This window comes from Amblyraja radiata, chromosome 1 (genome assembly GCF_010909765.2).
Source record: "Amblyraja radiata isolate CabotCenter1 chromosome 1, sAmbRad1.1.pri, whole genome shotgun sequence".
Lineage (NCBI taxonomy): Eukaryota > Metazoa > Chordata > Chondrichthyes > Rajiformes > Rajidae > Amblyraja > Amblyraja radiata.
In genome coordinates, this window is record NC_045956.1 from 189,945,895 (window position 1) to 189,969,705 (window position 23,811).

Below are 23,811 nucleotides of genomic sequence, written 5' to 3' on the forward strand. Positions count from 1 at the left end.
GTGTGAAATCACAGAATAACAGTTGTTGAACTGAACATAGTAAGATTCGAGAGACTAGAACTACCAGCTGATCTTTTAAGAGGGTTGGGAGCGGAGGGCACGTAATCGCTCATCGTAACTCCTCATAAAATAAAGATCAAACTTCAAACTGGTAAGTTCTCGTTTAATCTTACTATTTTACTTCGGAGTCACGTGAGTGACTACGTGAAGATTTTAAAGCTCTGTGATTTCATGCCGTGGATGCAAGTCCATGCTATACACTGTATTGGTTGACCAATGGATGAGAGAATAATGCATTCAGACATGACAAATTTTAAAAACATGCTGATGCTTTAATGGACAAATCTTAATAATAGTAGAACCTCTCATCCAAGGAAAACTACGGAACAGAACTTAAAATGGTGTCGGAAAATCTTCACGGTCTGGCTATAGTTTTGTTATAGAACGACTGAAATGTGCATTCTATTGACCATCCTGCAGTCGCTAGGATATGGTCTAGCGGGACGTCCATTGTCCTCGCTGCTGACGTAGATGCAGCCCTGGTGGAGTGAGATTTTAAAATGTCAGTATCTACTCCTGCATTTGCCAGAACCTATTTCAACCACCTGGAAATGGTCTGAACTGAAACCTTTTTATGAGGTTTTTGAAACTAACAAGTACTGCTAGTTCCGAGCCCCTGAGGCTCTTAGTGACCTTTATATATTGTTGTAGGTGTGTAACCACACATAACCGTAGGTCCAAGGGGTATGCCGCAAAATGTAGCTTGAGGCCGGTAGTGCCTGGTCTGCTCTGCTTTACTAGGTCATACACGTAAAACGTGATACTGTTGGCAGACATAATCATTCTATCCAGCCGAAGCTTGTGCAACGACTGGACCCGTTGCGCTGACACCAGCGCCATGAGCATCACTACTTTGTACGTGAGCTGGACCAGGGACAGGGATGTTGCCGGCGCCCACCGGCGGAGCAGTGCTAGTACTGTGCCAACATCCCATATTTCCGTGTATCTGGGCCTGGGAAGTTTTGTGTTGAAGATGCCCTTCATGAACCTGGACATCAGAGGGTGAGACCCAACAGAGTGGTGTCCCGATCCCGGCCACAAATATGTCGATATTGCACTTCTGGCACAATTTATAGCACTATAACGCAACCTCATCAAAAAACAATTTTGAGAGAAACTCTAATACATTGGTTATATGTGCTGAGTCATATGAAATATTAGATTGTGAACAGTACACTTCCCACTTCCTGATATAGGAAATGTACTGTCTCTCCAGGCCGCAGTGAGTATATCCACTGTGCGATCAGACAGTCCGAGCCCCAGGAACGGTCTTCTCAAACTCTGTAAACCAATAAATTAATTTGGTCATGGAGAGGATGTTTCCCCCCCCCCCTGTACAGGGTGGATTAGCAGATTACTGCCTTGGGAATGGCCATAAAAGGCTGATCATTCCCAGTATGATTGGGAATCATGGCTGTGTAGGCCAGTCAGGCACTACCAGGAAGCCTGAGGGAGAGTATTGCTTGATCTTCAGCAAGCATCGACTGACGAGGAAGTATGGGGGAAATGCATAAAAGAACATTCTTCCCCAATGTAGCGGGAATGCATCCATCGCCACTGCCCTTGGGTCTGGTTCCCATGCAACATACTTTGGTGACTGGTGATTTTGTCTGGATGCAAACAAATTGTTATCCAGTGTTCCATACCGGTCGATAATATCATAAAACACGTTATGATTCAACATCAATTCTGTGTCGTTATTGAATTTCCGTGTCCTGATGTCCGCCACCATATTGAGCCTACCTGGCAGGTAGGTAGCTGAAATTTAAATATTTCTTACAATGCACCAGTGCCAAATGAGGTTAGCCAACAAGATACAGACTTGAATCCACCCATGTGATTAACGTATGCCACCGCTGTGGTGTAATCAATAACAGTTGATGATGCATAGTCCCGCCATAAGCCTTTAACCCATAGAGTGCTCCCATCAACTCTAAGCAGTTAGTGCCATACCATAGAAGAAACTGATGACTCATGCGTATTCCATCTGCCAGCACAACAGTTGTAATACTCCTGAAGGAGTGTAATGCCAAATATTGGACGTCCACCATTGTAACTCAGAAATGGCTTCAGCTGGTAAATGCATAGGTCTATTGAAGGACCTGCATGGGTTTAGGGTGTCTGCTCCTTTGCACATAGTATATAATGCAAAGGTCCAAACTTTGCAGCTGGAAAGCAGCCTCTAATTTGCCAATTATACGTGCTACTTGTTGAATAGAAGGTTGCTGTTTTACAATGAGATAATTACAAGCTTCTATTAATTCCAATCTCTTGCCTGAGGGCAGAGTCACCGACGTGTGAATAAGTTGATGGTAAATCCCAACTCACCATTAACTCTGGATGGTGTCAATTTAGATTTAATTGGATGGATAAGAAACCCCAATCTCTCAACAAGAGTCTGGTGGCTGAAATAGCTAATTTAGCTATTTTTCAGAGTTTTACCTTTTTTGAAAGTCTATACTGCACATAGACTGCACATAGGAGTTAAGTTGAGTTAAGTCGAGGATGATTCAATTACCCCTTACTGAACTTTAGCTTGTATATCCAAACCCTCTTAATGCATAAAGGACCGGTTTGGTGTATGCTGTGAGGGTGGAAATGAGCCAGAAAATAATTCAATTTGTAATCGTTGTATATTGTGCAGTATATACGAATCTGATGTTTATTCACAAACCAGCGTTATCTTTCCCCAACTTATGAGTGGTGCACACCCTCATGTCCCAAAAAGAACCAGACCCACCTACCTCCATGGTTATTGGTGGCTTCGTGGTGTGTATTTCCGCCCCCGAGGTTTGTGGGGTAGAGCTGCTGGAGTGCGCGAAGGAGGGCCGGCCTTGGCCATGCCCTAAAAAAGACTTGTTTGTCCATAATGTTCGGCCTTCATGCTGCTACCAGCTTCAGGAAATCGAATGCTGCTGGTAGAAGCGTAGGGGTGTTGCTGCCGGAAAGACGAAGCTCTGCTCGTTGATGGAGCTCGGATTAGCCCCACGTCTTTTGCCTCGTCATCTAGGTCTTTGACCTGCTTGGGTGGATCTTCACCAAACAAGTAATTTGGCGGCTGCACATTGCTGGCTTTGCATAATCCTGCTAATTTAGGATTCAGGGTAGGGCGGATGGCATTCTTGCGGTAGCAATTTATTTCAAAATGCGCGTTGCATAGTAACGCCAGCGCATCTTGTTGTCCATTCGACAGAGGACCTCCATCCACCGTCCTGGCAGAGGCCGTAATGCCTGAAGCCAGCAGGCTCAGAATTTTCTGGAGTTTCACCTCCTGGTTCCTGATGCCTCCCCCGATATGATTCCATATTGAGCTGTTTACAGCCGGCACACTTAATGACGCACAGTTGATAGGCGTGTGGTGCCTCAAGTCAAGTCAAGTCAAGTCAAGTCAAGTTTATTTGTCACATACACATATGAGATGTGCAGTGAAATGAAAGTGGCAATGCTCGCGGACTTTTGTGCAAAAGACAAACAACCAAACAACCAAACAAACTATAAACACAATCATAACACACATATTCTTTTACATAATAAATAATGGAAGGAAAAACGTTCAGTAGAGTTAGTCCCTGGTGAGATAGGCGTTTACAGTCCGAATGGCCTCTGGGAAGAAACTCTTTCTCAACCTCTCCGTTCTCACCGCACGGCAACGGAGGCGTTTGCCTGACCGTAGCAGCTGGAACAGTCCGTTGCAGGGGTGGAAGGGGTCTCTCATGATAGTGTTGGCTCTGGAGTTGCACCTCCTGATGTATAGTTCCTGCAGGGGGGCACGTGAAGTTCCCATAGTGCGTTCGGCCGAATGCACTTCTCTCTGCAGAGCCTTCTTGTCCTTGGCAGAGCAATTCCCAAACTAGATGGTAATGTTCCCGGACAAGATGCTTTCCACCGCCACTGCGTAGAAGCACTGGAGGATCCTCGGAGACACTCTGAATTTCCTCAATTGCCTGAGGTGGTAAAGGCGCTGCCTTGCCTTACTCACGAGTGCTGAGGCGTGTGATGCCCATGTCATATCCTCGGAGATGTGGACTCCCAGATATTTAAAACATGGCCGTATCAACCATCAATTGCTCTTGGAGCTGGTGTGAAGCCAGATAGTTGATGCTAGCCACCGGTTCTTCCTCGAGCGGCTCCCCAAATTTCAATGCTATAGCGGGTATGTCTGCTCCTCGCAGCCCGCGCATCATGGTATGTACCCCGGACATACTGCCGAACTCTGAGCCAACCCACAACTGACTCTGGATGCTCCCCTCCTCAGAGAGGGGAGACATCATGCAGCCCTGAACCAGGCGCTGTTGGGGATTCACTCGGAGACCCGCGCTGATATGACTCTGATCTAAGGAGTATATCAAGGTGGAGCATCCTCTCCATGAGGTGCTCCATCCGGGACAGACGTCCGGAGACACTATCCATTGTGGGAGGTGCACCCACCTGGCCTGACTCATTCGAGTCTATAGGTCTCACAGACTTTTGCTTGGCTTTCCCACCTCTCGGGGTAGCCACGGTGCTCTACAGAGACACCGAGTCTGTAGTCGCTGGAATTATCATCAGCGACTTGGGTGGCGAAGTTGACTGCCGCCCGCTACTCGTGGTCCCACGGTCTTCCATAGCAGGTCTCCCCGCGGCCAGTCTTGCCTTCGCATTTTTGTCCATTTCTTGTTCGGACTTGAAGCAACCCTGCAATCAAGTTTTAACGAACACACAACCTCAGAATAAGTTGTAGAACTTACCTGCGGGTCTTTTAACCTTACCGCTGGAGGAGCGACGCGCCTACCAGCCAGTCGTGGCGCCATGCAGTAGACGTAATGACGCGCATGCGGGCTGACGGCCTTCACGTAGTCACACACATGAAGTAAAACAGCATTTAAAAGACATTTGGAGAGGCACATGGATAGTCAAGTCAAGTCACTTTTATTTCTATAGCACATTTAAAACACAACTCTCGTTGGCCAAAGGTACACAAAAATGCTGGTTGGCCAAATCTCGTTGGCCAAAGTGCTTTACATTGGTGGAGGTACTAATGTTATATAACATTGGTTCATAGATTAAATACAAACATCACTACATACGTTACATATCGCCCTCACTCAGAGGACGTCAAGAAAGGTTTGGGAGTAGAGATGAGTTTTAAGTCTAGACTTAAAGGAGTCGATGGAGGGGGCAGTTCTGATGGGAAGAGGGATGCTGTTCCACAGTCTAGGAAAGGTTTAGAGGGATATGGGCCAAACGTGGGCATGTGGGACTTGCTTAGATGGGGCATGTTGGTGGGCATGGGCAAGTTGGGCTGAAGGAGCCTGGTTCCGTGCTGGGTGACTGTGTTCCCCAGGCTGTGTAATGGGTGATTCCTTCATGTGAAACGTTGTCGCATGATCAGTAGCATAGATCCTCACCAGGAGACCACCCTCTCAGAGAACCTCAGATATTTCCAACTGAGCAAGTCACGGCCTTGGGATTGAATATGAAATTCAACAACTTCAGATGCCCAGCATTTACAGCTACAGTTTACACAGGCGTCACGGTGGCGCAGCAGTAGAGTTGCTGTCTCACAGCGCCAGAGACCCGGGTTCATAGAAACATAGACAATAGGTGCAGGAGGAGGCCATTCGGCCCTTCGAGCCAGCACCGCCATTCATTGTGATCATGGCTGATCGTCCCCTATCAATAACCCGTGCCTGCCTTCTCCCCATATCCCTTGACTCCACTAACCCCTAGAGCTCTATCTAACTCTCTCTTAAATCATCCAGTGACTTGGCCTCCACTGCCCTCTGTGGCAGGGAATTCCACAAATTCACAACTCTCTGGGTGAAAAAGTTTAAATCTCACCTCAGTCTTAAATGACCTCCCCTTTATTCTAAGACTGTGGCCCCTGGTTCTGGACTCGTCTTTGCTGCATCTAGCTTGTCCAGTCCTTTTATAATTTTATATGTTGCTATAATGTAGTTTCAATACTGACTCCAGGTGCTGTCTGTACGGAGTTTGCACGTTCTCCCCGTGACTACGCACTATGGGAACTACACCCCCCCCCCCCCCCCTTTGCAGGTCCTATGCACCAGGAGGTGCAGATCCAGAGCCAGCAACATTATGGGGGACCCCTACCACCCAAGCAACGGACTGTACCAGCTGCTACGGTCAGGCAAACGTATCCGCTGTCATGCTGTGAAAACAGAGAGGATGTGACGGAGTTTCTTCCCACAGGCCATCAGGACTTTAAACTCTGACCTCACCAGGGCGTAAATACTGATGTGTTTTTAAAAAAAAATGTAAATACTGGTTCTGTTGTTCTGTAGTTTTTGCACAATCCGCAGGCATTGCCACTTTAATTTCACTGTACATCTTGTATATGTATGTGACAAATAAACTTGACTTGACTTGACTTGTACAGGTTTGTAAGTTAATTGTCCCTATTGTGCAGGCTCGTGCTCGTGATCGTGGTCGTTGCGGACCGAAGGGCTTGCTTCCGCGTTGGATCTCCAACTTAGGATAAAGGGGAGGTCATTTAAGACTGAGGTGAGAAAAAACTTTTCCACCCAGAGAGTTGTGAATTTATGGAATTCCCTGCCACAGAGGGCAGTAGAGGCCAAGTCACTGGATGGATTTACGAGAGAGTTAGATAGAGCTCTAGGGGCTAGTGGAGTCAAGGGATATGGGGAGAAGGTAGGCACGGGTTATTGATAGGGGACGATCAGCCATGATCATATTGACTCGCAATGCTGGCTCGAAGGGCCGAATGGCCTCCTCCTGCACCTATTGTCTATGTTATTATGTTTCTAAACCAACGTGTGCTCTGGCCAGTTCTGAATGAAGGTCACACACACCTCCGGTTGATGGAGCTTTTCTTTCTCCCCAGTTGCTGATGACCTAACGTCACCTTGCCTGCTAATGCCTTGACATCCTGTGGGTGAGTGTTCACTGGAAGTGAAGACATCTCGAGCTGTTACCGTTTTGTTGCCACACGTTGTGAGAACAAGTTGTGACTTGTTGCCAGTGTCGTGTCCTGTTCCCAAGCCCTTCTTGCAACAAGCCTCTGATGAAATCATCATGCCGGTGTCTGGCTGGGTCCTCATGTGATGGCTTAATGCAGGAAGCAGGAACAATGAGGCAAGTGTTTGGACTCTTGTGGCAACTCCTACCATGCCCCAGATTCAGGATTAATTAACTGGGCTACCAGCCTGATCACAGTGGCAACCTGGGCATTTAAATACCACTAGTCACGGCTGCATGTATCAGTCAACGTGAAACTAGGGCTTTGTCATCAAAACCCAGATTTCATGAAAGTTTGTGTGCTCAGTGCTTAGTGAAGTTTAGTTTAGAGATACAGCGCGGAAACACTGACCAGCGATCCCCGCACATTAACACTATCCTACAGTAACACTAACACTATCCAATCAGTCTGAAGAAGGGTCTCAACCCAAAAGGTCGCCTATTCCTTCTCTCCATAGATGCTGCCTCACCTGCTGAGTTACTCCAGCATTTATTGTCCACCTTCGATTTTTCCAGCATCTGCAGTTCCTTCTTAAACATCCTACAGTAGGGATCATTTTTTAATTTACACCAAGCCAATTAACCTAAAAATCTGTACGTCTTTGGAGTGTAGGAGGAAACTGGAGCACCCTAGGAAAACCCACGCAGGTCACGGGGAGAACATAGAAACTCCGTACAGACAGCACCTGTAGTGGGGATTGAACCCGGGTCTCTGGCGCAGTGAGTGCTGTAAGGCAGCAACTCTACCGCTGCGCCACTGTGACCGCCATGCTCTGCTCACGCTACACCCATCGCTGTGTAGCCGCACACAGCCTTAATGTCGTCTTTCAGTTCACCGCAGTGGTTGGTCAAATTACGGGTGATGAGGAGTCAGAGGACAAGAGGGAGATGGATCGAATTGTCCCAGAACTAGTGTGCAGGGATTTAGTAGTTGAACCTTGTGCCACGTTCAGCACAAACATCACTGGCTGAAGGGCCCGCTCCTGCCCTGCACTGTTCTATAGTTTATGACAATGATATGGAAATGTGGGATTGGCAGGGAAGGGCATGAGATGTGAGGAGTGGAGTGTGGTTTGTGTATGAATCAGGGTTGTGAGAGGGGAGATTCACGGCTGTGAACACGGGGGAGCGGGAACATGAACAGAGCTGGAGGAGAGGCCCTGCTCAGCCTTACGTGTGTGTGTGTGTGTGTGTGTGTGGCCCCCAACTCAGTAACCTAGCAACCAAACACCTCCCGCAACACTTTAACACCACTTTGCGTCCAGTGGTGTAAATCAGCATCTGCAGTTCCTTGCAGCTCTCCCCTCTCACGTCAGGCTAAAAAACTGTTCCTCTTCAAGGACACATTCACGGACAGTTTCTTTCCAGCTGATCCTATCACCAACTCGATAGTGGTCCTGACCTCCCATCTACCTCATTGGAGACCCTCAGACTATCCTTGATCGGACTTTACTGGCTTTACCTTCCACCAAACGTTATTCCCTTATCACGTACCAGCGTTCCCACCAAGATGAGGTGTACTGTGTAGTAGCTCTCACTACCCTCCTCTGTCCCAGTGAGACCTGGACTGTCTGCAGCAGACACGCCAAACAGCTCAACCACATTCACTTCAGCTGTCTCCGCAGACTCCTCCACATTAGGTGGCAGGACAAAATCCCGGCCACGGAAGACCTGCAAGGGGCCGACATCCCCAGCCTCCTTCAGAAAGCCCAAGCCAGATGGGCTGGCCATGTCTTCCGAATGCCAGACCGTGGGCTACCAAAACAGCTGCTGTACAGAGAACTACGTCAGGGCAAGCGCTCAGTTGGGGGGCAGAAGAAACGCTTCAAAGACGGCCTCAAACTGTCCCTCAAAGACCTTAGCATCAATCTCAATACTTGGGTTTAAGAAGGAACTGCAGATGCTGGAAAATTGAAGGTAGACAAAAATGCTGGAGAAACTCAGCGGGAGCGGCAGCATCTATCGAGCGAAGCAAATAGACAACGTTTCGGGTCGAGACCCTTCTTCAGACTGATGTGGTATGTCCCGAGAAAGCAAACGTTGCTGTGGTAATGGGTCTGGGTTAGGATGTGGTTGTAGAGTTGGAGGAAAAGGGGGGGGGGGGCAGTGAGCGAGGAGGTTGTTAAACTGTCTTCGGAGGGAGCAGGAGAACTTCGAGGATACTTTGAGGAGATTTCGCAGTGGAGTAGACAAAATGTTTAAGAAGGAACTGCAGATGCTGGAAATACTTGGGAGTGGCTTGCTCTGGACCGGCCAACTGAGTGATCACCACAGGAGCGCGTGCAGGCGAGAACAAGCACCACCGCACAAGCTCAGAGGGAAAGCGCCGAGCACAAGGCTCGAGCCGCGACAACTTCTACTGCAGCACCCACCCAACTGTGTCCCGTATGTGGGCCAGCCTTCCTGGCCTAGATCAGTCACACCAGTCACCTCCAGACCCACAAACAAAAACACTGAAGTCATGATCTTCCTCGACTACAAAGGACAAACAACAACAATAACAACATCTATACACTGTAAATGGATCAATTGTAATCATGTATTGTCTTTCTACGGAAGGGGTAGCGCGCAACAAAAGCGTTTCACGGTACACATGACAATAAACTAAAGCAAGAGGAATCGAATATAGGAGCAAAGAGGTCCTTCTGCAGTTGTACAGAGCCCTAGTGAGACCACACCTGGAGTATTGTGTGCAGTTTTGGTCCCCTAATTTGAGGAAGGACATTCTTGCTATTGAGGGAGTGCAGTGTAGGTTTACAAGGTTAATTCCCGGGATGGCGGGACTGTCGTATGCTGAGAGTATGGAGCGGCTGGGCTTGTATTCACTGCAATTTAGGAATTAGAGCAACATATGAAATTCTTAATGGATTGGACAGGCTAGATGCAGGAAAAACGTTCCCGATGTTGGAGGAGACCAGAACCAGAGGTCACAGTTTAAGAATAAGGGGTAGGCCATTTAAGACTGAGATGGGGAATTTTTTTTTCACCCAGTTGTGAATCGGTGGAATTCTCTGCCACAGAAGGCAGTGGAGGCCAATTCACTGGATGTTTTCAAGAGAGTATTAGATTTATCTCTCAGGGCTAAAGGAATCAAGGGATATTGGAAGAAAGCAGGTACGGGGTATTGATTTTGGATGATCAGCCATGATCATATTGGCTCGAAGGGTCTACTCCTGCACCTATTTTCTATGTTTAAACTGAACTGTACGTCTTTGGAGTGTGGGAGGAAACCGGAGCACCTGGAGAGCGCACAGTCACAGGGAGAACCCGTAGTCAGGATGGAACCCGGGTCTCTGGCGCTGTGAGGCAGCAACTCTACCGCTGCACCACCGTGCCAGCCAATGTTTGAATCTAGCTTGCTGCTCTCGCTGAATCCCACCACTACTGTTGCTCAGCCTGAATCCCACTGTTGTAAAACCTCAGTGGGTCGGGAAACACCACAGGGAAGCCAATGTTTGGGGTCAGGACCCTGCTGCAGACTGGAAATATTCAAATACTGGTGGGCATGGGTTTAAGGTGAGAGGGCCACAGTTAGAAGGAAATGTTTCACACAAAGGGTGGTGAGTGTATGGAACAAGCTGCCACAGGAGGTAGTTGAGGCTGGAACTATCCCATCGTTTAAGAAACAGTTAGACAGGTACATGGATAGGACAGGTTTGGAGGGATATGGACCAAACGCAGGCAAGTGAGGCTAGTGTAGCTGGGACATTGTTGGCCAGTGTGGGCAAGTTGGACCGAAGGGCCTGTTTCCACACTGTATCACTCTATGACTAGTTTAGATGGGACATGTTGGCCAGTGTGGGCAAGTTGGGCCGAAGGGCCTGTTTCCACACTGTATCACTCTATGACTGGTGTAGCTGGGACATGTTGGCCAGTGTGGGCAAGTTGGGCCGAAGGGCCTGTTTCCACACTGTATCACTCTATGACTAGTGTAGATGGGACATTGTTGGCCAGTGTGGGCAAGTTGGGCCGAAGGGCCTGTTTCCACACTGTATCACTCTATGTGTGGCACACAGCGGGTAGTGCTGCTGGCTCCTCTCCCCACACCGCAGCCTGAGTCTGGGCACTCTCACATCCCCAGGAAGTGAAAGTAAAAAACCACAGAGCGATGTGAACAGCCCAGTCCAACCCAGACCAGCTTCCCCATCTGTACTTCACGCTGCCTCGGGTAAAGAGCCAACATAACCAAGGACCTCTCACACCGCGGGCATTCCCTCTGTTCACATACTCTGCTGTGCTGCATCAAGTAAGGATTGCCTCCAGGAGCACCTGTATAACAGCTGGACAGAAGTCCGTGCAGGAAGGAGCAGAAATGGAACTACGCCGTGTCGCAGAGACAAAGTGACAGCACCGTAAGGAGAGAGAGAAGGGGGCTCGATGACTACCAACCACCGCCAGTCTCCACTGCCTACGTTGCACCAAGGTGTGTGGATCGTGGATCGGCCTCTACAGACATCTGCAGACCCACAAGTAGATGACCCTATGTAGAAGGGAGGCCAGTCATACTCGTTTAGAGTGACCGCCAATGATGATGATGACACAGCACAGGAACAGGCCCACACGCCCACGATGTCTGAGCCCATCATGATGCCAAGGCCAACTATACACCCGCACGTAACCCAGCTGTTGGCAACAGCTCCATCCAAGACCGCAGGAAATTGCAGCGAATTGTGGACGCAGCCCAGACCATCACACAAACCAACCTGCCTTCAATTGATTCCATTTATACCTCACGCTGCCTCAGCAAGACCAGCAGCATCATCAAGGATGAGTCGCACCCCGGCCACTCCCTTCTCCGCTCTCCCATCAGTCAAAAGGTATAGAAGTGTGAAAACGCACACCTCCAGATTCAGGGACAGTTTCTTCCCAGCTGTTATCAGGCAACTGAACCATCCTACCACAACCAGAGAGCAGTGCTAACTACTAACTACTTCATTGGAGGCCATCAGCCTATCTATGATCAGACTTTACTGGTTTATTTTGTACTTAAATATAGACATAGAAACATAGAAAATTGGTGCAGGAGGAGGCCATTCGGCCCTTCGAGCCAGCACCGCCATTCATTGTGATCATATCAGATTGTCCCCTATCAATAACCCGTGCCTGACTTCTCCCCATATCCCTTGATTCCACTAGCCCCTAGAGCTCTCTCTAACTCTCTCTTATATCATCCAGTGACTTGGCCTCCACTGCCCTCTGTGGCAGGGAATTCCATAAATTCACAACTCTCTGGGTGAAAAAGTTTTTTCTCACCTCAGTCTTAAATGACCTCCCCTTTATTCTAAGACTGTGGCCCCTGGTTCTGGACTCGCCCCACATTGGGAACATTTTTTCTGCATCTAGTTTGTCTAGTCCTTTTATAGTATTATACTAGACTAAGTGGGACCCGTTGGGTCCCAGCATCACACGGGAGGGCTGGTAACCAACGCAATATTCCACCTCTCCACCAATTCCAATATTGCTCGCCAGTGGGGGGGGGGGGGGGGCGGGCGGTCTGTTGCGCTAGTATGGGTGTTGCGGGCCGAAGGTACTAGTTTCCAGAGGGCTAGTATAGACATTGTGGGCCGAATGGATTCTTGGGCTGGCATTCAATTGTTGCAACGATTTTAAAAGCCAAGCCAAGGCAAACAATTGGGCTGCAGCCACCTGACAACCAAAATTCATTTTGTGAACACAAACTTGTTAAAAAGGCGAGGCAAACAATTGGGCTGCAGCCACCCGACAACCAAAATTCATTTTGTGAACACAAACTTGTTAAAAAGGCGAGGCAAACAATTAGGCTGCAGCCACTTTAGAGCTGCACTGAGGGGACTCAACGTGGAGTAGACGTGCGTTCAGTGTTATTCGCAGCTCAGAGAGCCGTGACCCTCTCGCTTCCTGGGTCTGGCAGAGACTGAGTGAGGCATTACACTTCTGGGTTTTATAGTCCCTCCCCCTGCTGCCAGCGGGGGCAGCAGAGAGAATGGGGAATTTTTTAGAAACATTAATATTTCTCTGATTTTTCATCGATGGGAAAAGTCCTCTGGTCCCGGAAGGCGGAGGGGGCTCTGAGCGAGGTGGCCAAAAATGACGGCCGTTGGTGGCGGCGTTCTCTTGGAAATCGCAGCACAGTGGGCCAAAAGCGGTCAAGATCAGACTTTTAGTAATATAGTTGTTTCTATAAGATTCCCCCTCATCCTTCTAAACTCCAGTGAATACAAGCCTAGTCTTTTCAATCTTTCCTCATATGACAGTCCCGCCATCCCAGGGATCAATCTCGTGAACCTACGCTGCACTGCCTCAATCACAAGGATGTTCTTCCTCAAATTAGGAGACCAAAACTGTACACAATACTCCAGATGTGGTCTCACCAGAGCCCTATACAACTGCAGAAGAACCTCTTTACTCCTATACTGAAATCATATACTAAATGTGAATAAGTATTATTCCCTTATCCTGTATCTGTACGCTGTGAATGGGTTGATAATGATCATGTACAGTATTTCCATTGGCTGGTTAGCACGCAATAAATGCTTTTCACTGTACCTCGGTACACGTGACACTAAACTCAACTCAACTCCTGACCAATCTGTGCCTATCCAATGTTTGTAAACGCCACTAACATGTCTGCCTCCACCACCTCTCCTGGCAGCATGTTCCAGGCACACACCACCCTCTGCGTGAAAAACCTGCCCCACACATTTTTACGAGGATGTTGCCAGGACTAGAGGGAGTGAGCTATAGGGAGAGGTTGAGTAGGCTGGGTCTCTATTCCATGGAGTGCAGGAGGATGAGGGGGTATATTATAGAGGTGTACAAAATCATGAGAGGAATAGATTGGGTAGATGCACAGAGTCTCTCGCGAGGACCCGAGGAAATAAGTTCAAGGTGAAGGGGAAAAGATTTAATAGCAATCTGAGGAGTAACTTTTTCACACAAAGGGTGGTGGGTGTATGGAACAAGCTGCCAGAGGAGGTAGTTGAGGCTGGGACTATTCCATCATTTAAGAAACAGTTAGACAGATACATGGATAGCACAGGTTTGGAGGGAGATGGACCAAACACAGGCAAGTGGGACTAGTGTAGCTGGGACATGTTGGCCGGTGTGGGCAAGTTGGGCTGAGTGGCCTGTTTCCACACTGTATCACTCTGTGACTAGTGTAGCTGGGACATTGTTGGCCAGTGTGGGCAAGTTGGGCTGAAGGGCCTGTTTCCACACTGTATCACTCTGTGACTGGTGTAGCTGGGGCATGTTGGCCGGTGTGGGCAAGTTGGGCTGAAGGGCCTGTTTCCACACTGTATCATCACTCTATGACTCTATGACACATCCTTTAAACTTTGTCCCTGTCACTTTAAAGCTGTGCCCTCTAGTACTTGATATTTCCATCCTGGGAAAAAGACTCTAACTGTCTACCCTATCTGTACCTTCGGCACTTTGACATCACTTCTATCAGGCTTCCCCTCAACCTCCAGCGATCGTCTGTCCAAGCCTGCAGCTAATACCCACTGATCCTGGCATCATTCTGGTGTCATCTAGTGTACAGCATGCTAAAGATATACTCCCAAAACCTGGCTGTGAACCTTACATACCTGCACTGCCTCTGTAGGTGTGACACTATCGTCTGAAGAAGGGTCTCGACCCAAAAAGTCTGAAGTGGTCTTGACCCGAAACGTCACCCGTTCCTTCTCTCCAGAGATGCTGCCTGTCCCGCTGAGCTACTCCAGCATTTTGTGTTTACCTTCGATTTAAACCAGCATCTGCAGTTCTTTCTTACACTACCTCCTGTACTTGGTTTAAGTCTCTTTTTGCACTAGCTGACTCGAAGGGCTGAATGGCCTACTCCTGCACCAATTTTTCTATGTTTCTAAACCAATCCAGGTATGGGTGACTACGGCCAGACTGCGGAGGGACACAACTGGGGCGTCTGATGTCACGGAGAGAAGGCAGGAGAATGGGGTTGAGAGAGAAAGATAGATCAGCCATGATTGGATGGCGGAGTGGACTCGATGGACTGAATGGTCTAATTCTGCTACTAGAAATTGAAGATGAGCCTCTGGTATCAGACGCTGTCAGATGCGGACTCACAAACCAACGAAAAAACGCCTGGGAAATCGCAAACAGAAGCTGAAATGGCAGGAAATGTCAACTCTTAGAGCTTGACTGTTGCTCTTCCCACAGCTGCAGCCCGCCCCACTGAGTATTTCCAGCGTTTTCTCCTTTAGTTTCAGAAACAAATTCTACCAGCACAAAAATGACACAAAGTGCGGGTGTAACAACGTGTCAGGGTGAAGGTCGTGGACAAGTTTGGTTTTATTTAGTTTATTATTGTGCACCGAGGTCCAGTGAAAAGGTTTTTTTGTTGCATGCCATCCAGTCAGCAATAGACAATAGACAATAGTGCAGGAGTAGGCCATTTGGCCCTTCGAGCCAGCACCGCCATTCAATGTGATCATGGCTGATCATCCCAAATCAGTAAGTAAGTAAGTAAGTAGTAAGTTTTATTTATATAGCACGTTTTAAGTCAACTCGCATTGACACCAAAGTGCTTTACATAAATTAAATAATAAGTTCCATTACAAACCATAGAAAAAGGTACCCCGTTCCTGCCTTCTCCCCATATCCCCTGACTCCGCTATCTTTAAGACCTCTATCTAACTCTCTCTTGAGAGCATCCAGAGAACCTGCCTCCACCGCTCTCTGAGGCAGGGAATTCCACAGACTCACAACTCTCTGTATGAAAAAGTGTTTCCTCGTCTCCGTTCTAAATGGCTTACCCCTTATTCTTAAACTGTAGCCCCTGGTTCTGGACTCCCCCAACATTGGGAACATGTTTCCTGCATCTAGCGTGTCCAAACCCTTAACAAACTTATATGTTTCAATGAGATCCCCTCTCATCTTTCTAAACTCCAGAGTGTACAAGCCCAGCTGCTCCATTATCTCAGCATATGACAGTCCCGCCATCCCGGGAATTAACCTTGTAAACCTACGCTGCACTCCCTCAATAGCAAGAATGTCCTTCCTCAGATTTGGACATTAGACAAATGTCGTTTCGGATCAGGAACCTTCTTCAGACTGCGTGGGTGGCAGTGGGGTGGGAGTGGGGTGGGGGGATTGGGGAGTGGGCTGGAAGATGAGGCAGGATAAAGCTTGGCAAGTGATAGGTGGATACAGCGAGGGGGGGGGGGGGTTCTGTGTGGCAGGTGGGTTGTCAATGGCTAGAGATGGGAAGAAGATAAACTGTGAGAAAAGGAGATAAGAGGCATGTAATGTGAATCCCAGAAGAAGGGATGTAGGTGGAAGGAGACGGGGAATGGGGAAGGGGGCCTGGATTGTGGGTGAAATGGGTGTGTATGGGGGTGGGACACAGGGAAGGGCAGGGGGGGGGCAAACAGGTAGGGGGTGGAAGTTAGTTATCTAAACACAATGTTCATTCAGGCTGTGGCTGCACAAGTGGAGTTGGAGATGTTGTTCCTTCAGTTTGCGTGTGGCATCACTCTGGTAGTAGAGGGGGGGTGAGTTGAGTAGAGGGGGGGGAGAGAGGGGGTGGGGGAGGAGAGAGAGAGAGGGGGGGGGGGGGCGGGGAGGAGAGGGTGAGGGGGTGGGGAGGAGAGAGTGGGTGGGGGATTAGAGGAGGGGAGAGAGAGGGGGTGGAGTGGAGAGAGAGAGGGGATGAGGGGGTGGAGAGGAGAGAGGGGGTGGAGGGGGAGCGAGACGGGAGTGGGGGTGGGCGAGGTGAGGAAGAGGGTGAGGGGGTGGGGAGGAGAGAGGGGATGGTAGAGGAGAGAGAGAGGGAGAGGGTGGAGGAGGAGAGAGAGAGAGAGAGAGAGGGGGGGGGGGTGGGTGGAGAGGAGAGAGAGTGGAGGTGAGGAGGAGAGAGTGGGGGTGGGGGTGGGGGAGGTGAGGAAGAGGGTGAGGGGGTGGGGAAGAGAGCGGGGTGGGGGAGGAGAGAGAGGGGTTGGGGGTGGGGGAGGTGAGGAAGAGGGTGAGGGGGTGGGAGAGGAGAGAGGGGTGGGGGTGGGGGAGGTGAGGAGCAGCGGGTGAGGGGGTGGGGAAGAACCGTAGCGATACAGCCCCTGGCCTCTCGCTCATGGAGATGGGATGGCGTGGGCTGAAGTTGAACATCAGCTCTAGATAACAGTGTGAACATCTGTCTCCCTGTGCATGCATGCTTCTCCCCAGACGTGTGTTGGCTGGCGGCGTTTGCTCTCCACAGACGCTGCCTGGCCCGCTGAATGTTGGCATTTGCAGCAGCAGCAGCAGCAGCTTGTTGTGTTTGGAAGTCCTGGGAGTTGCAGCAACTTGCAGGAGTCTCACCATGAACCAGCAAGTTGGTGGAGTTGCTTCATTCCCATCAGTTGTTGTGTTTAGTGTGTATCATAAGTGATAGGAGCAGAATTAGGCCATTTGGCCCATCAAGTCTACTCCGCCATTCAATCGTGGCTGATCTATCTCTCCCTCCTAACCCCATTCTCCTGACTCCTGCCTTCTCCCCATAACCTCTGACACCCGCACTAATCAAGAGCGTTTGTCGGCACTGGGCCTGTACTCGCTAGAGTTTAGAAGATTGAGGGGGGAACCTCATTGAAACTTACAGAATAGTGAAAGGCTTGGATAGAGTGGATGTGGAGAGGATGTTTCCACTAGTGGGAGAGTCTAGCACTAGAGGTCATAGTCACAGAATTAAAGGATGTTCTTTTAGGAAGGAGATGAGGAGGAATTTCTTTTAGTCAGAGGGTGGTGAATCTGTGGAATTCTTTGTCACAGACGGCAGTGGAGGCCAAGTCAGTGGATATATTTAAGGCAGAGATAGATAGATTCTTGATTAGTACGGGTGTCAGAGGTTATGGGGAGAAGGCAGGAGAGTGGGGTTAGGAGGGAGAGATAGATCAGACATGATTGAATGGCGGAGTAGACTTGATGGGCCGAATGGCCTAATTCTGATCCTATCACTTTTGGTCTTAAAAATATAAGGCTATACCCTTCTGAGTGTAGAAGTTGGGAGGTCATGTTGCAGTTGTGTAAGACTTTGGTGAGACCGCATTTAGAATATTGTGTTCAGTTCTGGGCACCATGTTACAGGAAAGATATTGTCAAGCTTGCAAGGGTTCAGAAAAGATTTACGAGGATGTTGCCAGGACTAGAGGGGGAGGTTGAGTAGGCTGGGTCTCTATTCCATGGAGCGCAGGAGGATGAGGGGGTATCTTATAGAGGTGTACAAAATCAAGAGAGGAATAGATTGGGTAGATGCACAGAGTCTCTTGCCCAGAGTAGGGGAATCGAGGACCAGAGGACACCGAGGTGAAGGGGAAAAGGTTTAATAGGAATCCGAGTGGTATATTTTTCACACATAGGGTGGTGGGTGTATGGAACAAGCTGCCAGAGGAGGTAGTTGAGGCTGGGACTATCCCATCATTTAAGAAACAGTTATACAGGTACATGGATAGAACAGGTTTGGAGGGATATGGACCAAGCGCAGGCAAGTGGGACTAGTGTAGCTGGGACATTGTTGGCCGGTGTGGGCAGGTTGGACTGAAGGGCCTGTTTCCACACTGTATCGCTCTGTGACTCTGACTAAAGAAATTCCTCCTCATTTCCTTACTAAAGAAACATCCTTTAATTCTGCAGCTGTGACCTCTAGTCCTAGACTCTCCCACTAGTGGAAACATCCTCTGTACATCCGCTCTATCCAAGCCTTTCACTATTTGATGAGCTTGGATCACAGTGTGGAACCTCAGAGCACTGTGCACTCACTGTGCAGTCAAAGAGAACAGTAACAGGCCCTTCGGCCCGTCACATGCATGCTAACCATGCCAGCACAGTGCTGTAAACAACCATCCCTGTATTGTTCAGTTTCAGCTGTCAGATACAGCATGGAAACAGGCCCTTTGACCCACTGAGTCCACGCCACCCAGTCTGAAGAGATCCTTCTCTCCACAGATGCTGCCTGCCCCGCTGAGTTACTCCAGCATTTTGCGTCTGCCTGTTCACATTAGTTCTGTGTTATTCTACATTCACATCCACTCCCTACACGCTAGGGGCAAGTTACAGAGGGCCTATTACCCCACAATCCTGCACGTCTTTGGGATAGACAATAGACAATAGGTGCAGGAGTAGACCATTCAGCCCTTCGAGCTAGCACCGCCATTCAATGTGATCATGGATGATCATCCCCAATCAGGATCCCGTTCTTGCCTTCTCCCCATATCCCCTGACTCCGCTATTTTTAAGAGCCCTATCTAGCTCTCTCTTAAAAGCATCCAGAGACGGACAAGGATCTTGAAGACCCAGGTTCATACAGAGCTATAGCCCTCTTAAATACTGATCAGAAAATATTAACTAAGATTCTATCTAATAGATTGAGCTTAGTGATCAGTAAATTAATACATCCTGACCAAACAGGGTTTATCCCCAAACGGTATTCATTTTTTAATCTGAGAAGATTATTTAATATTATATACTCCAATAGAATCCCCAACGCAGAGCTAGCAATTATCTCGTTAGATGCTGAAAAAGCATTTGACCAGGTAGAATGGCCATATTTATTTTCGGTGATGGAAAAATTTCAACTAGGAGAGAAGTACTGTACATGGGTTAAATTGTTATATTCTAACCCAACAGCTAGAATATTAACAAACAAAATGTTATCAACTAAATTTAATCTCTCTAGAGGCTGTAGACAAGGATGTTCACTATCCCCACTATTATTTGCTCTTGCAATTGAACCCCTAGCAGAAAGCGTTAGAAACCATCCAGGAATATTTGGATACAATACTAGAGACACAAGGAATAAAATCTCCTTATATGCAGATGATATACTAATATATATTACAAAATTAGAAACTAGTATTCCAAACCTATTAAATCTAATAACTCAATTTGGTCAGTTTTCGGGATATAGAATCAATTGGAATAAAAGCGAAATTATGCCAATAACAAAATTTAATTTACATACAATACAACAATCCCCTTTTAAAATAGTTAAAGATAAATTTAAATACTTAGGAATCTGGGTAACTAAGACATATACCTCTTTATTTAAACTAAATTTCCCACCCTTACTGAATAAACTACATAAGAATATTCAATACTGGAAAACACTCCCCATTTCAATGCTTGGGAGAATTAATGCTATAAAAATGATTTTTTTACCGCAACTACTGTACCTACTTCAATTAATTCCGATATATATCCCAAAAACTTTTTTCAAAAAAGTCGACTCCATTGTTACAAGTTTTGTCTGGGATTATAAGAATCATAGAATAAGTAAAAAACACTTATGTAAATCAAAGATAAATGGAGGTCTGGCTTTGCCAAATTTCTTATTTTATTTTTGGGCAGTCCATATTAAAAACATGAATTTTTGGCTGGAAGAAATGGACCAACAACCAGATTGGGTAATGATGGAAAAGGAAGACTGTCTACCTTTTGAAATTGGACCGATCATATTTGCCCCCACAAAACAGCACAAAAAAACCTATAAAGAAAACCCCATAATACATAGTGGAATACGAATTTGGAAACAAATAAAAAAAGATTTAAAATTGAATAATATACCACTCTGCCTTCCCATTGTAAATAATCCTTTGTTCAAATCATCCTTTATGGACAAAGGTTTCACACAATGGAAAAATCATGGAATCAAAAATATAGGACATCTTTATGGGAAAGGTACTTTTCTTTCATTTCAAGAGTTACAACTGAATTATGGACTGCACTCAAATAATTTTTTCAGATATCTACAAATTAGAGATTATGTTAAATCTAATACACAAGTTTACAAGAATAGGGAATCAGAAATTCTTGATGAGTGTCTGAACAAGCATCCTAATACTGAAAAACTAATAGCTTATATTTATAACACCCTACTAAATAACGAGGTACCACCGACCGAACTACATAGATACAAATGGGAAATTGAAATAGGTCATCCTATCACGAAAGATATGTGGGACGAAAGTTTACAACAAATACATCAATGTTCATTAAATGCCAGACATATTTTAATACAATTCAAGGTCTTACATAGACTACACTTCTCTAAAATAAAACTAAATAGAATTTTCCCACAAATCTCTCCTATTTGTGATAAATGTCTACATTTAGAGGCTAATTTAACACATACTTTTGCAAACTGTATAAAACTTAAACATTTCTGGACAGATATTTTTGAAATAACTTCAAAAGTTATTAATACAAAACTGGACCCAGACACAAAATTAATAATACTTGGAATATCAGAACAAAGCTTAACACTCACAACAAACCAAAGAAACTTCCTCAATTACAGTATAATAACCGGAAAAAAATTAATATTAAAATTTTGGAAAGGCCCTACAACCCCCACAATCAAAATGTGGATTACGGAAATGTCGGAGACCCTATACTTAGAAAGAATTAGACTTGTCTTAATGGACAAACAAGATCTTTTCCATAAAATTTGGGCTCCATTCATTAACTATCTGAAGGGATAGACTGGCACAGCACGAGGACCCAGCTGAAACTTGAACCCAGGAACAGATGAAAAACTATACTCTATACTTTATAACCTACGAACCTATCTCCATTGACGTATTACAGGTAACCCATTCCACCTCCCTTGTTTTTCTGTTGTGTTTTTTTTTTTTTTGCTTCCTCTTTTATTTGTAACTTTCTACCCTCTCTTTTTCTCGCTTTCTATAAAAAATAAAAATACTAGAAGCAGAAGTAATTGATAATGGAAAATTTTAATAATGTATGACTGATGTATATGAAAAGTTTTTTTTTCTACTATAATATGTAATTACATTGTATAATATGTCTACTTCTAATAAATAAATTAAAAAAAAAAAAAAAAAAAAAAGCATCCAGAGAACCGGCCTCCACCGCCCTCTGAGGCAGAGAATTCCACAGACTCAACTATTGTCTATTGTAGGAAATATTCTCAAGGATGGAGCTGGGGGGTTGTAATTTAAACTGCACTGCCAGAGGAAGTAGTTGAGGCAGGTATTACAATAATATATAAAATACATTCAGCCAGGTACATGAATATGAAAGGTTTACAGGGATATGGGCAGATAGGACTAGCGTAGATAGACAATAGACAATAGACAATAGGTGCAGGAGTAGGCCATTTGGCCCTTCGAGCCAGCACCGCCATTCAATGTGATCATGGCTGATCATCCCCAATCAGTACCCCGTTCCTGCTTTCTCCCCATATCCCTTGATTCTTTTAGCCCCAAGAGCTAAATCTGACTCTCTCTTGAAAACATCCAATTAATTGGCCTCCACTGCCTTCTGAGGCAGAGAATTCCACAGACTCACAACTCTCTGGGTGAAAAGGTTTTTCCTCATCTCCGTTCTAAATGGCTTACCCCTTATTCTTAAAATTAAAATTCTTAGGGGAAGAGATGGGATATCTTGGTCAGCATTGATGAGGTTGGGCCAAAGGGCCAGATTTTGTCCTGTATGTATACCTGGGTGTTGGGCCACCATGCTGCCCTTTAGGGCCCGAGGGATAAGTTGCGGTGAAAGTACGGAATGGGCTGCAAGTTGTGATGCTGAGAGGACATGCGGACTGGTGCAAGGATAGACGAGGATGAGCAGAAGCGGGCCAAACGCAGGCAAACGGGACTAGTTCAGGACAGCCTCGCTGTAGGCATGGACAGAATGGGCCGAATGGCCTCCTTCTGTGCTGTACATCTCTACGAACCTGAACATTGACCACGTTGCAACCTCCCAATACTGCCCTGGGCCGAAGGGCCTGTTTCCGTGCTGTATGTCTCAATGTCTGACCATTGCTGTACAGTAGTGACTTCCCCAGACTCAGACACTGCCCACAGCGCTGTGTTCTCACCATTACTGAGTGGAGCTGACCACAGATGCCTACCTGAAGCGGGTTGTTGCCGGGTGGAAGCTGCTCCTGTGATGTGGGTTCCTCTGCCCGTTGTGGGTGAGGAGCTGTCAGCGCCGTTACTGGGCACCGCGGGCTCCAATCCATCCACGCTGCCCACCTGTACACCTGCCCCAGAGAGATTCACAAGCTGGCAACAGAACAGCAACACCAGCGACACCCAGCACACAGACATGGTGATCACCAGCTCACACACACACACACACACTCACTCACTCACACACACACACACTGGCACATTCCTCACTCTCTCTGCCCCTCTCACTTCCCTGTCCTTCACACTCTGGCAAGCTGCCCACAGCCGCATCTGCCCCTCTCCGCAGCTCATTCATGGAGCCAGTCTGTAGCCTCCTCTCACAGTCAGGAAGTGGGTGGAGGAAGTGAGAGAGGAAAGCTGTGAGCAGGCAGGTTTGGTCAGGACGGCTCGGGACGGCACGGGGCGGGAATGTAAACACAAAGCAACACTCCCACCTGCCGCTCAACTGGGACGCCCAGAGCCAGAGGCAGAGACAGAGGCAGAGAGAGAGACACAGGCAGAGACAGAGACAGAGACAGAGACAGAGACAGAGACAGAGAGACAGAGACAGAGGCAGAGAGAGAGACCGGGACACAGACAGAGACACAGGCAGAGGCAGAGGCAGAGGCAGAGGCAGAGACAGAGGCAGAGACAGAGACAGAGACAGAGGCAGAGACAGAGACAGAGACAGAGGCAGAGACAGAGACAGAGACAGGGGCAGAGAGAGAGGCAGAGGCAGAGGCAGGGACAGAGGCAGAGACAGAGACAGAGACAGAGACAGAGACAGAGGCAGAGGCAGAGGCAGAGGCAGAGGCAGAGGCAGAGACAGAGACAGAGACAGAGACAGAGACAGAGACAGAGACAGAGACAGGGGCAGAGAGAGAGGCAG

At 47.4% G+C, this 23,811-nt stretch overlaps 1 protein-coding gene across 3 annotated transcripts in view; it reads right to left on the bottom strand.

Annotated features, from left to right (window-relative positions):
- LOC116982817 (disintegrin and metalloproteinase domain-containing protein 12-like) overlaps nt 1-23,415 on the bottom strand; it is a 118,636-nt gene extending 95,221 nt beyond the window's left edge. For all 3 annotated transcript variants that reach the window (XM_033036316.1, XM_033036298.1, XM_033036307.1), the window contains exon 1: nt 22,883-23,415. In XM_033036316.1, coding sequence (XP_032892207.1) covers nt 22,883-23,081 — 199 coding nt within the window. In that variant the 5' untranslated portion in view covers nt 23,082-23,415. The remainder of the gene's footprint in view (nt 1-22,882) is intronic.
- Between the last annotated feature and the right edge of the window lie 396 nt (nt 23,416-23,811).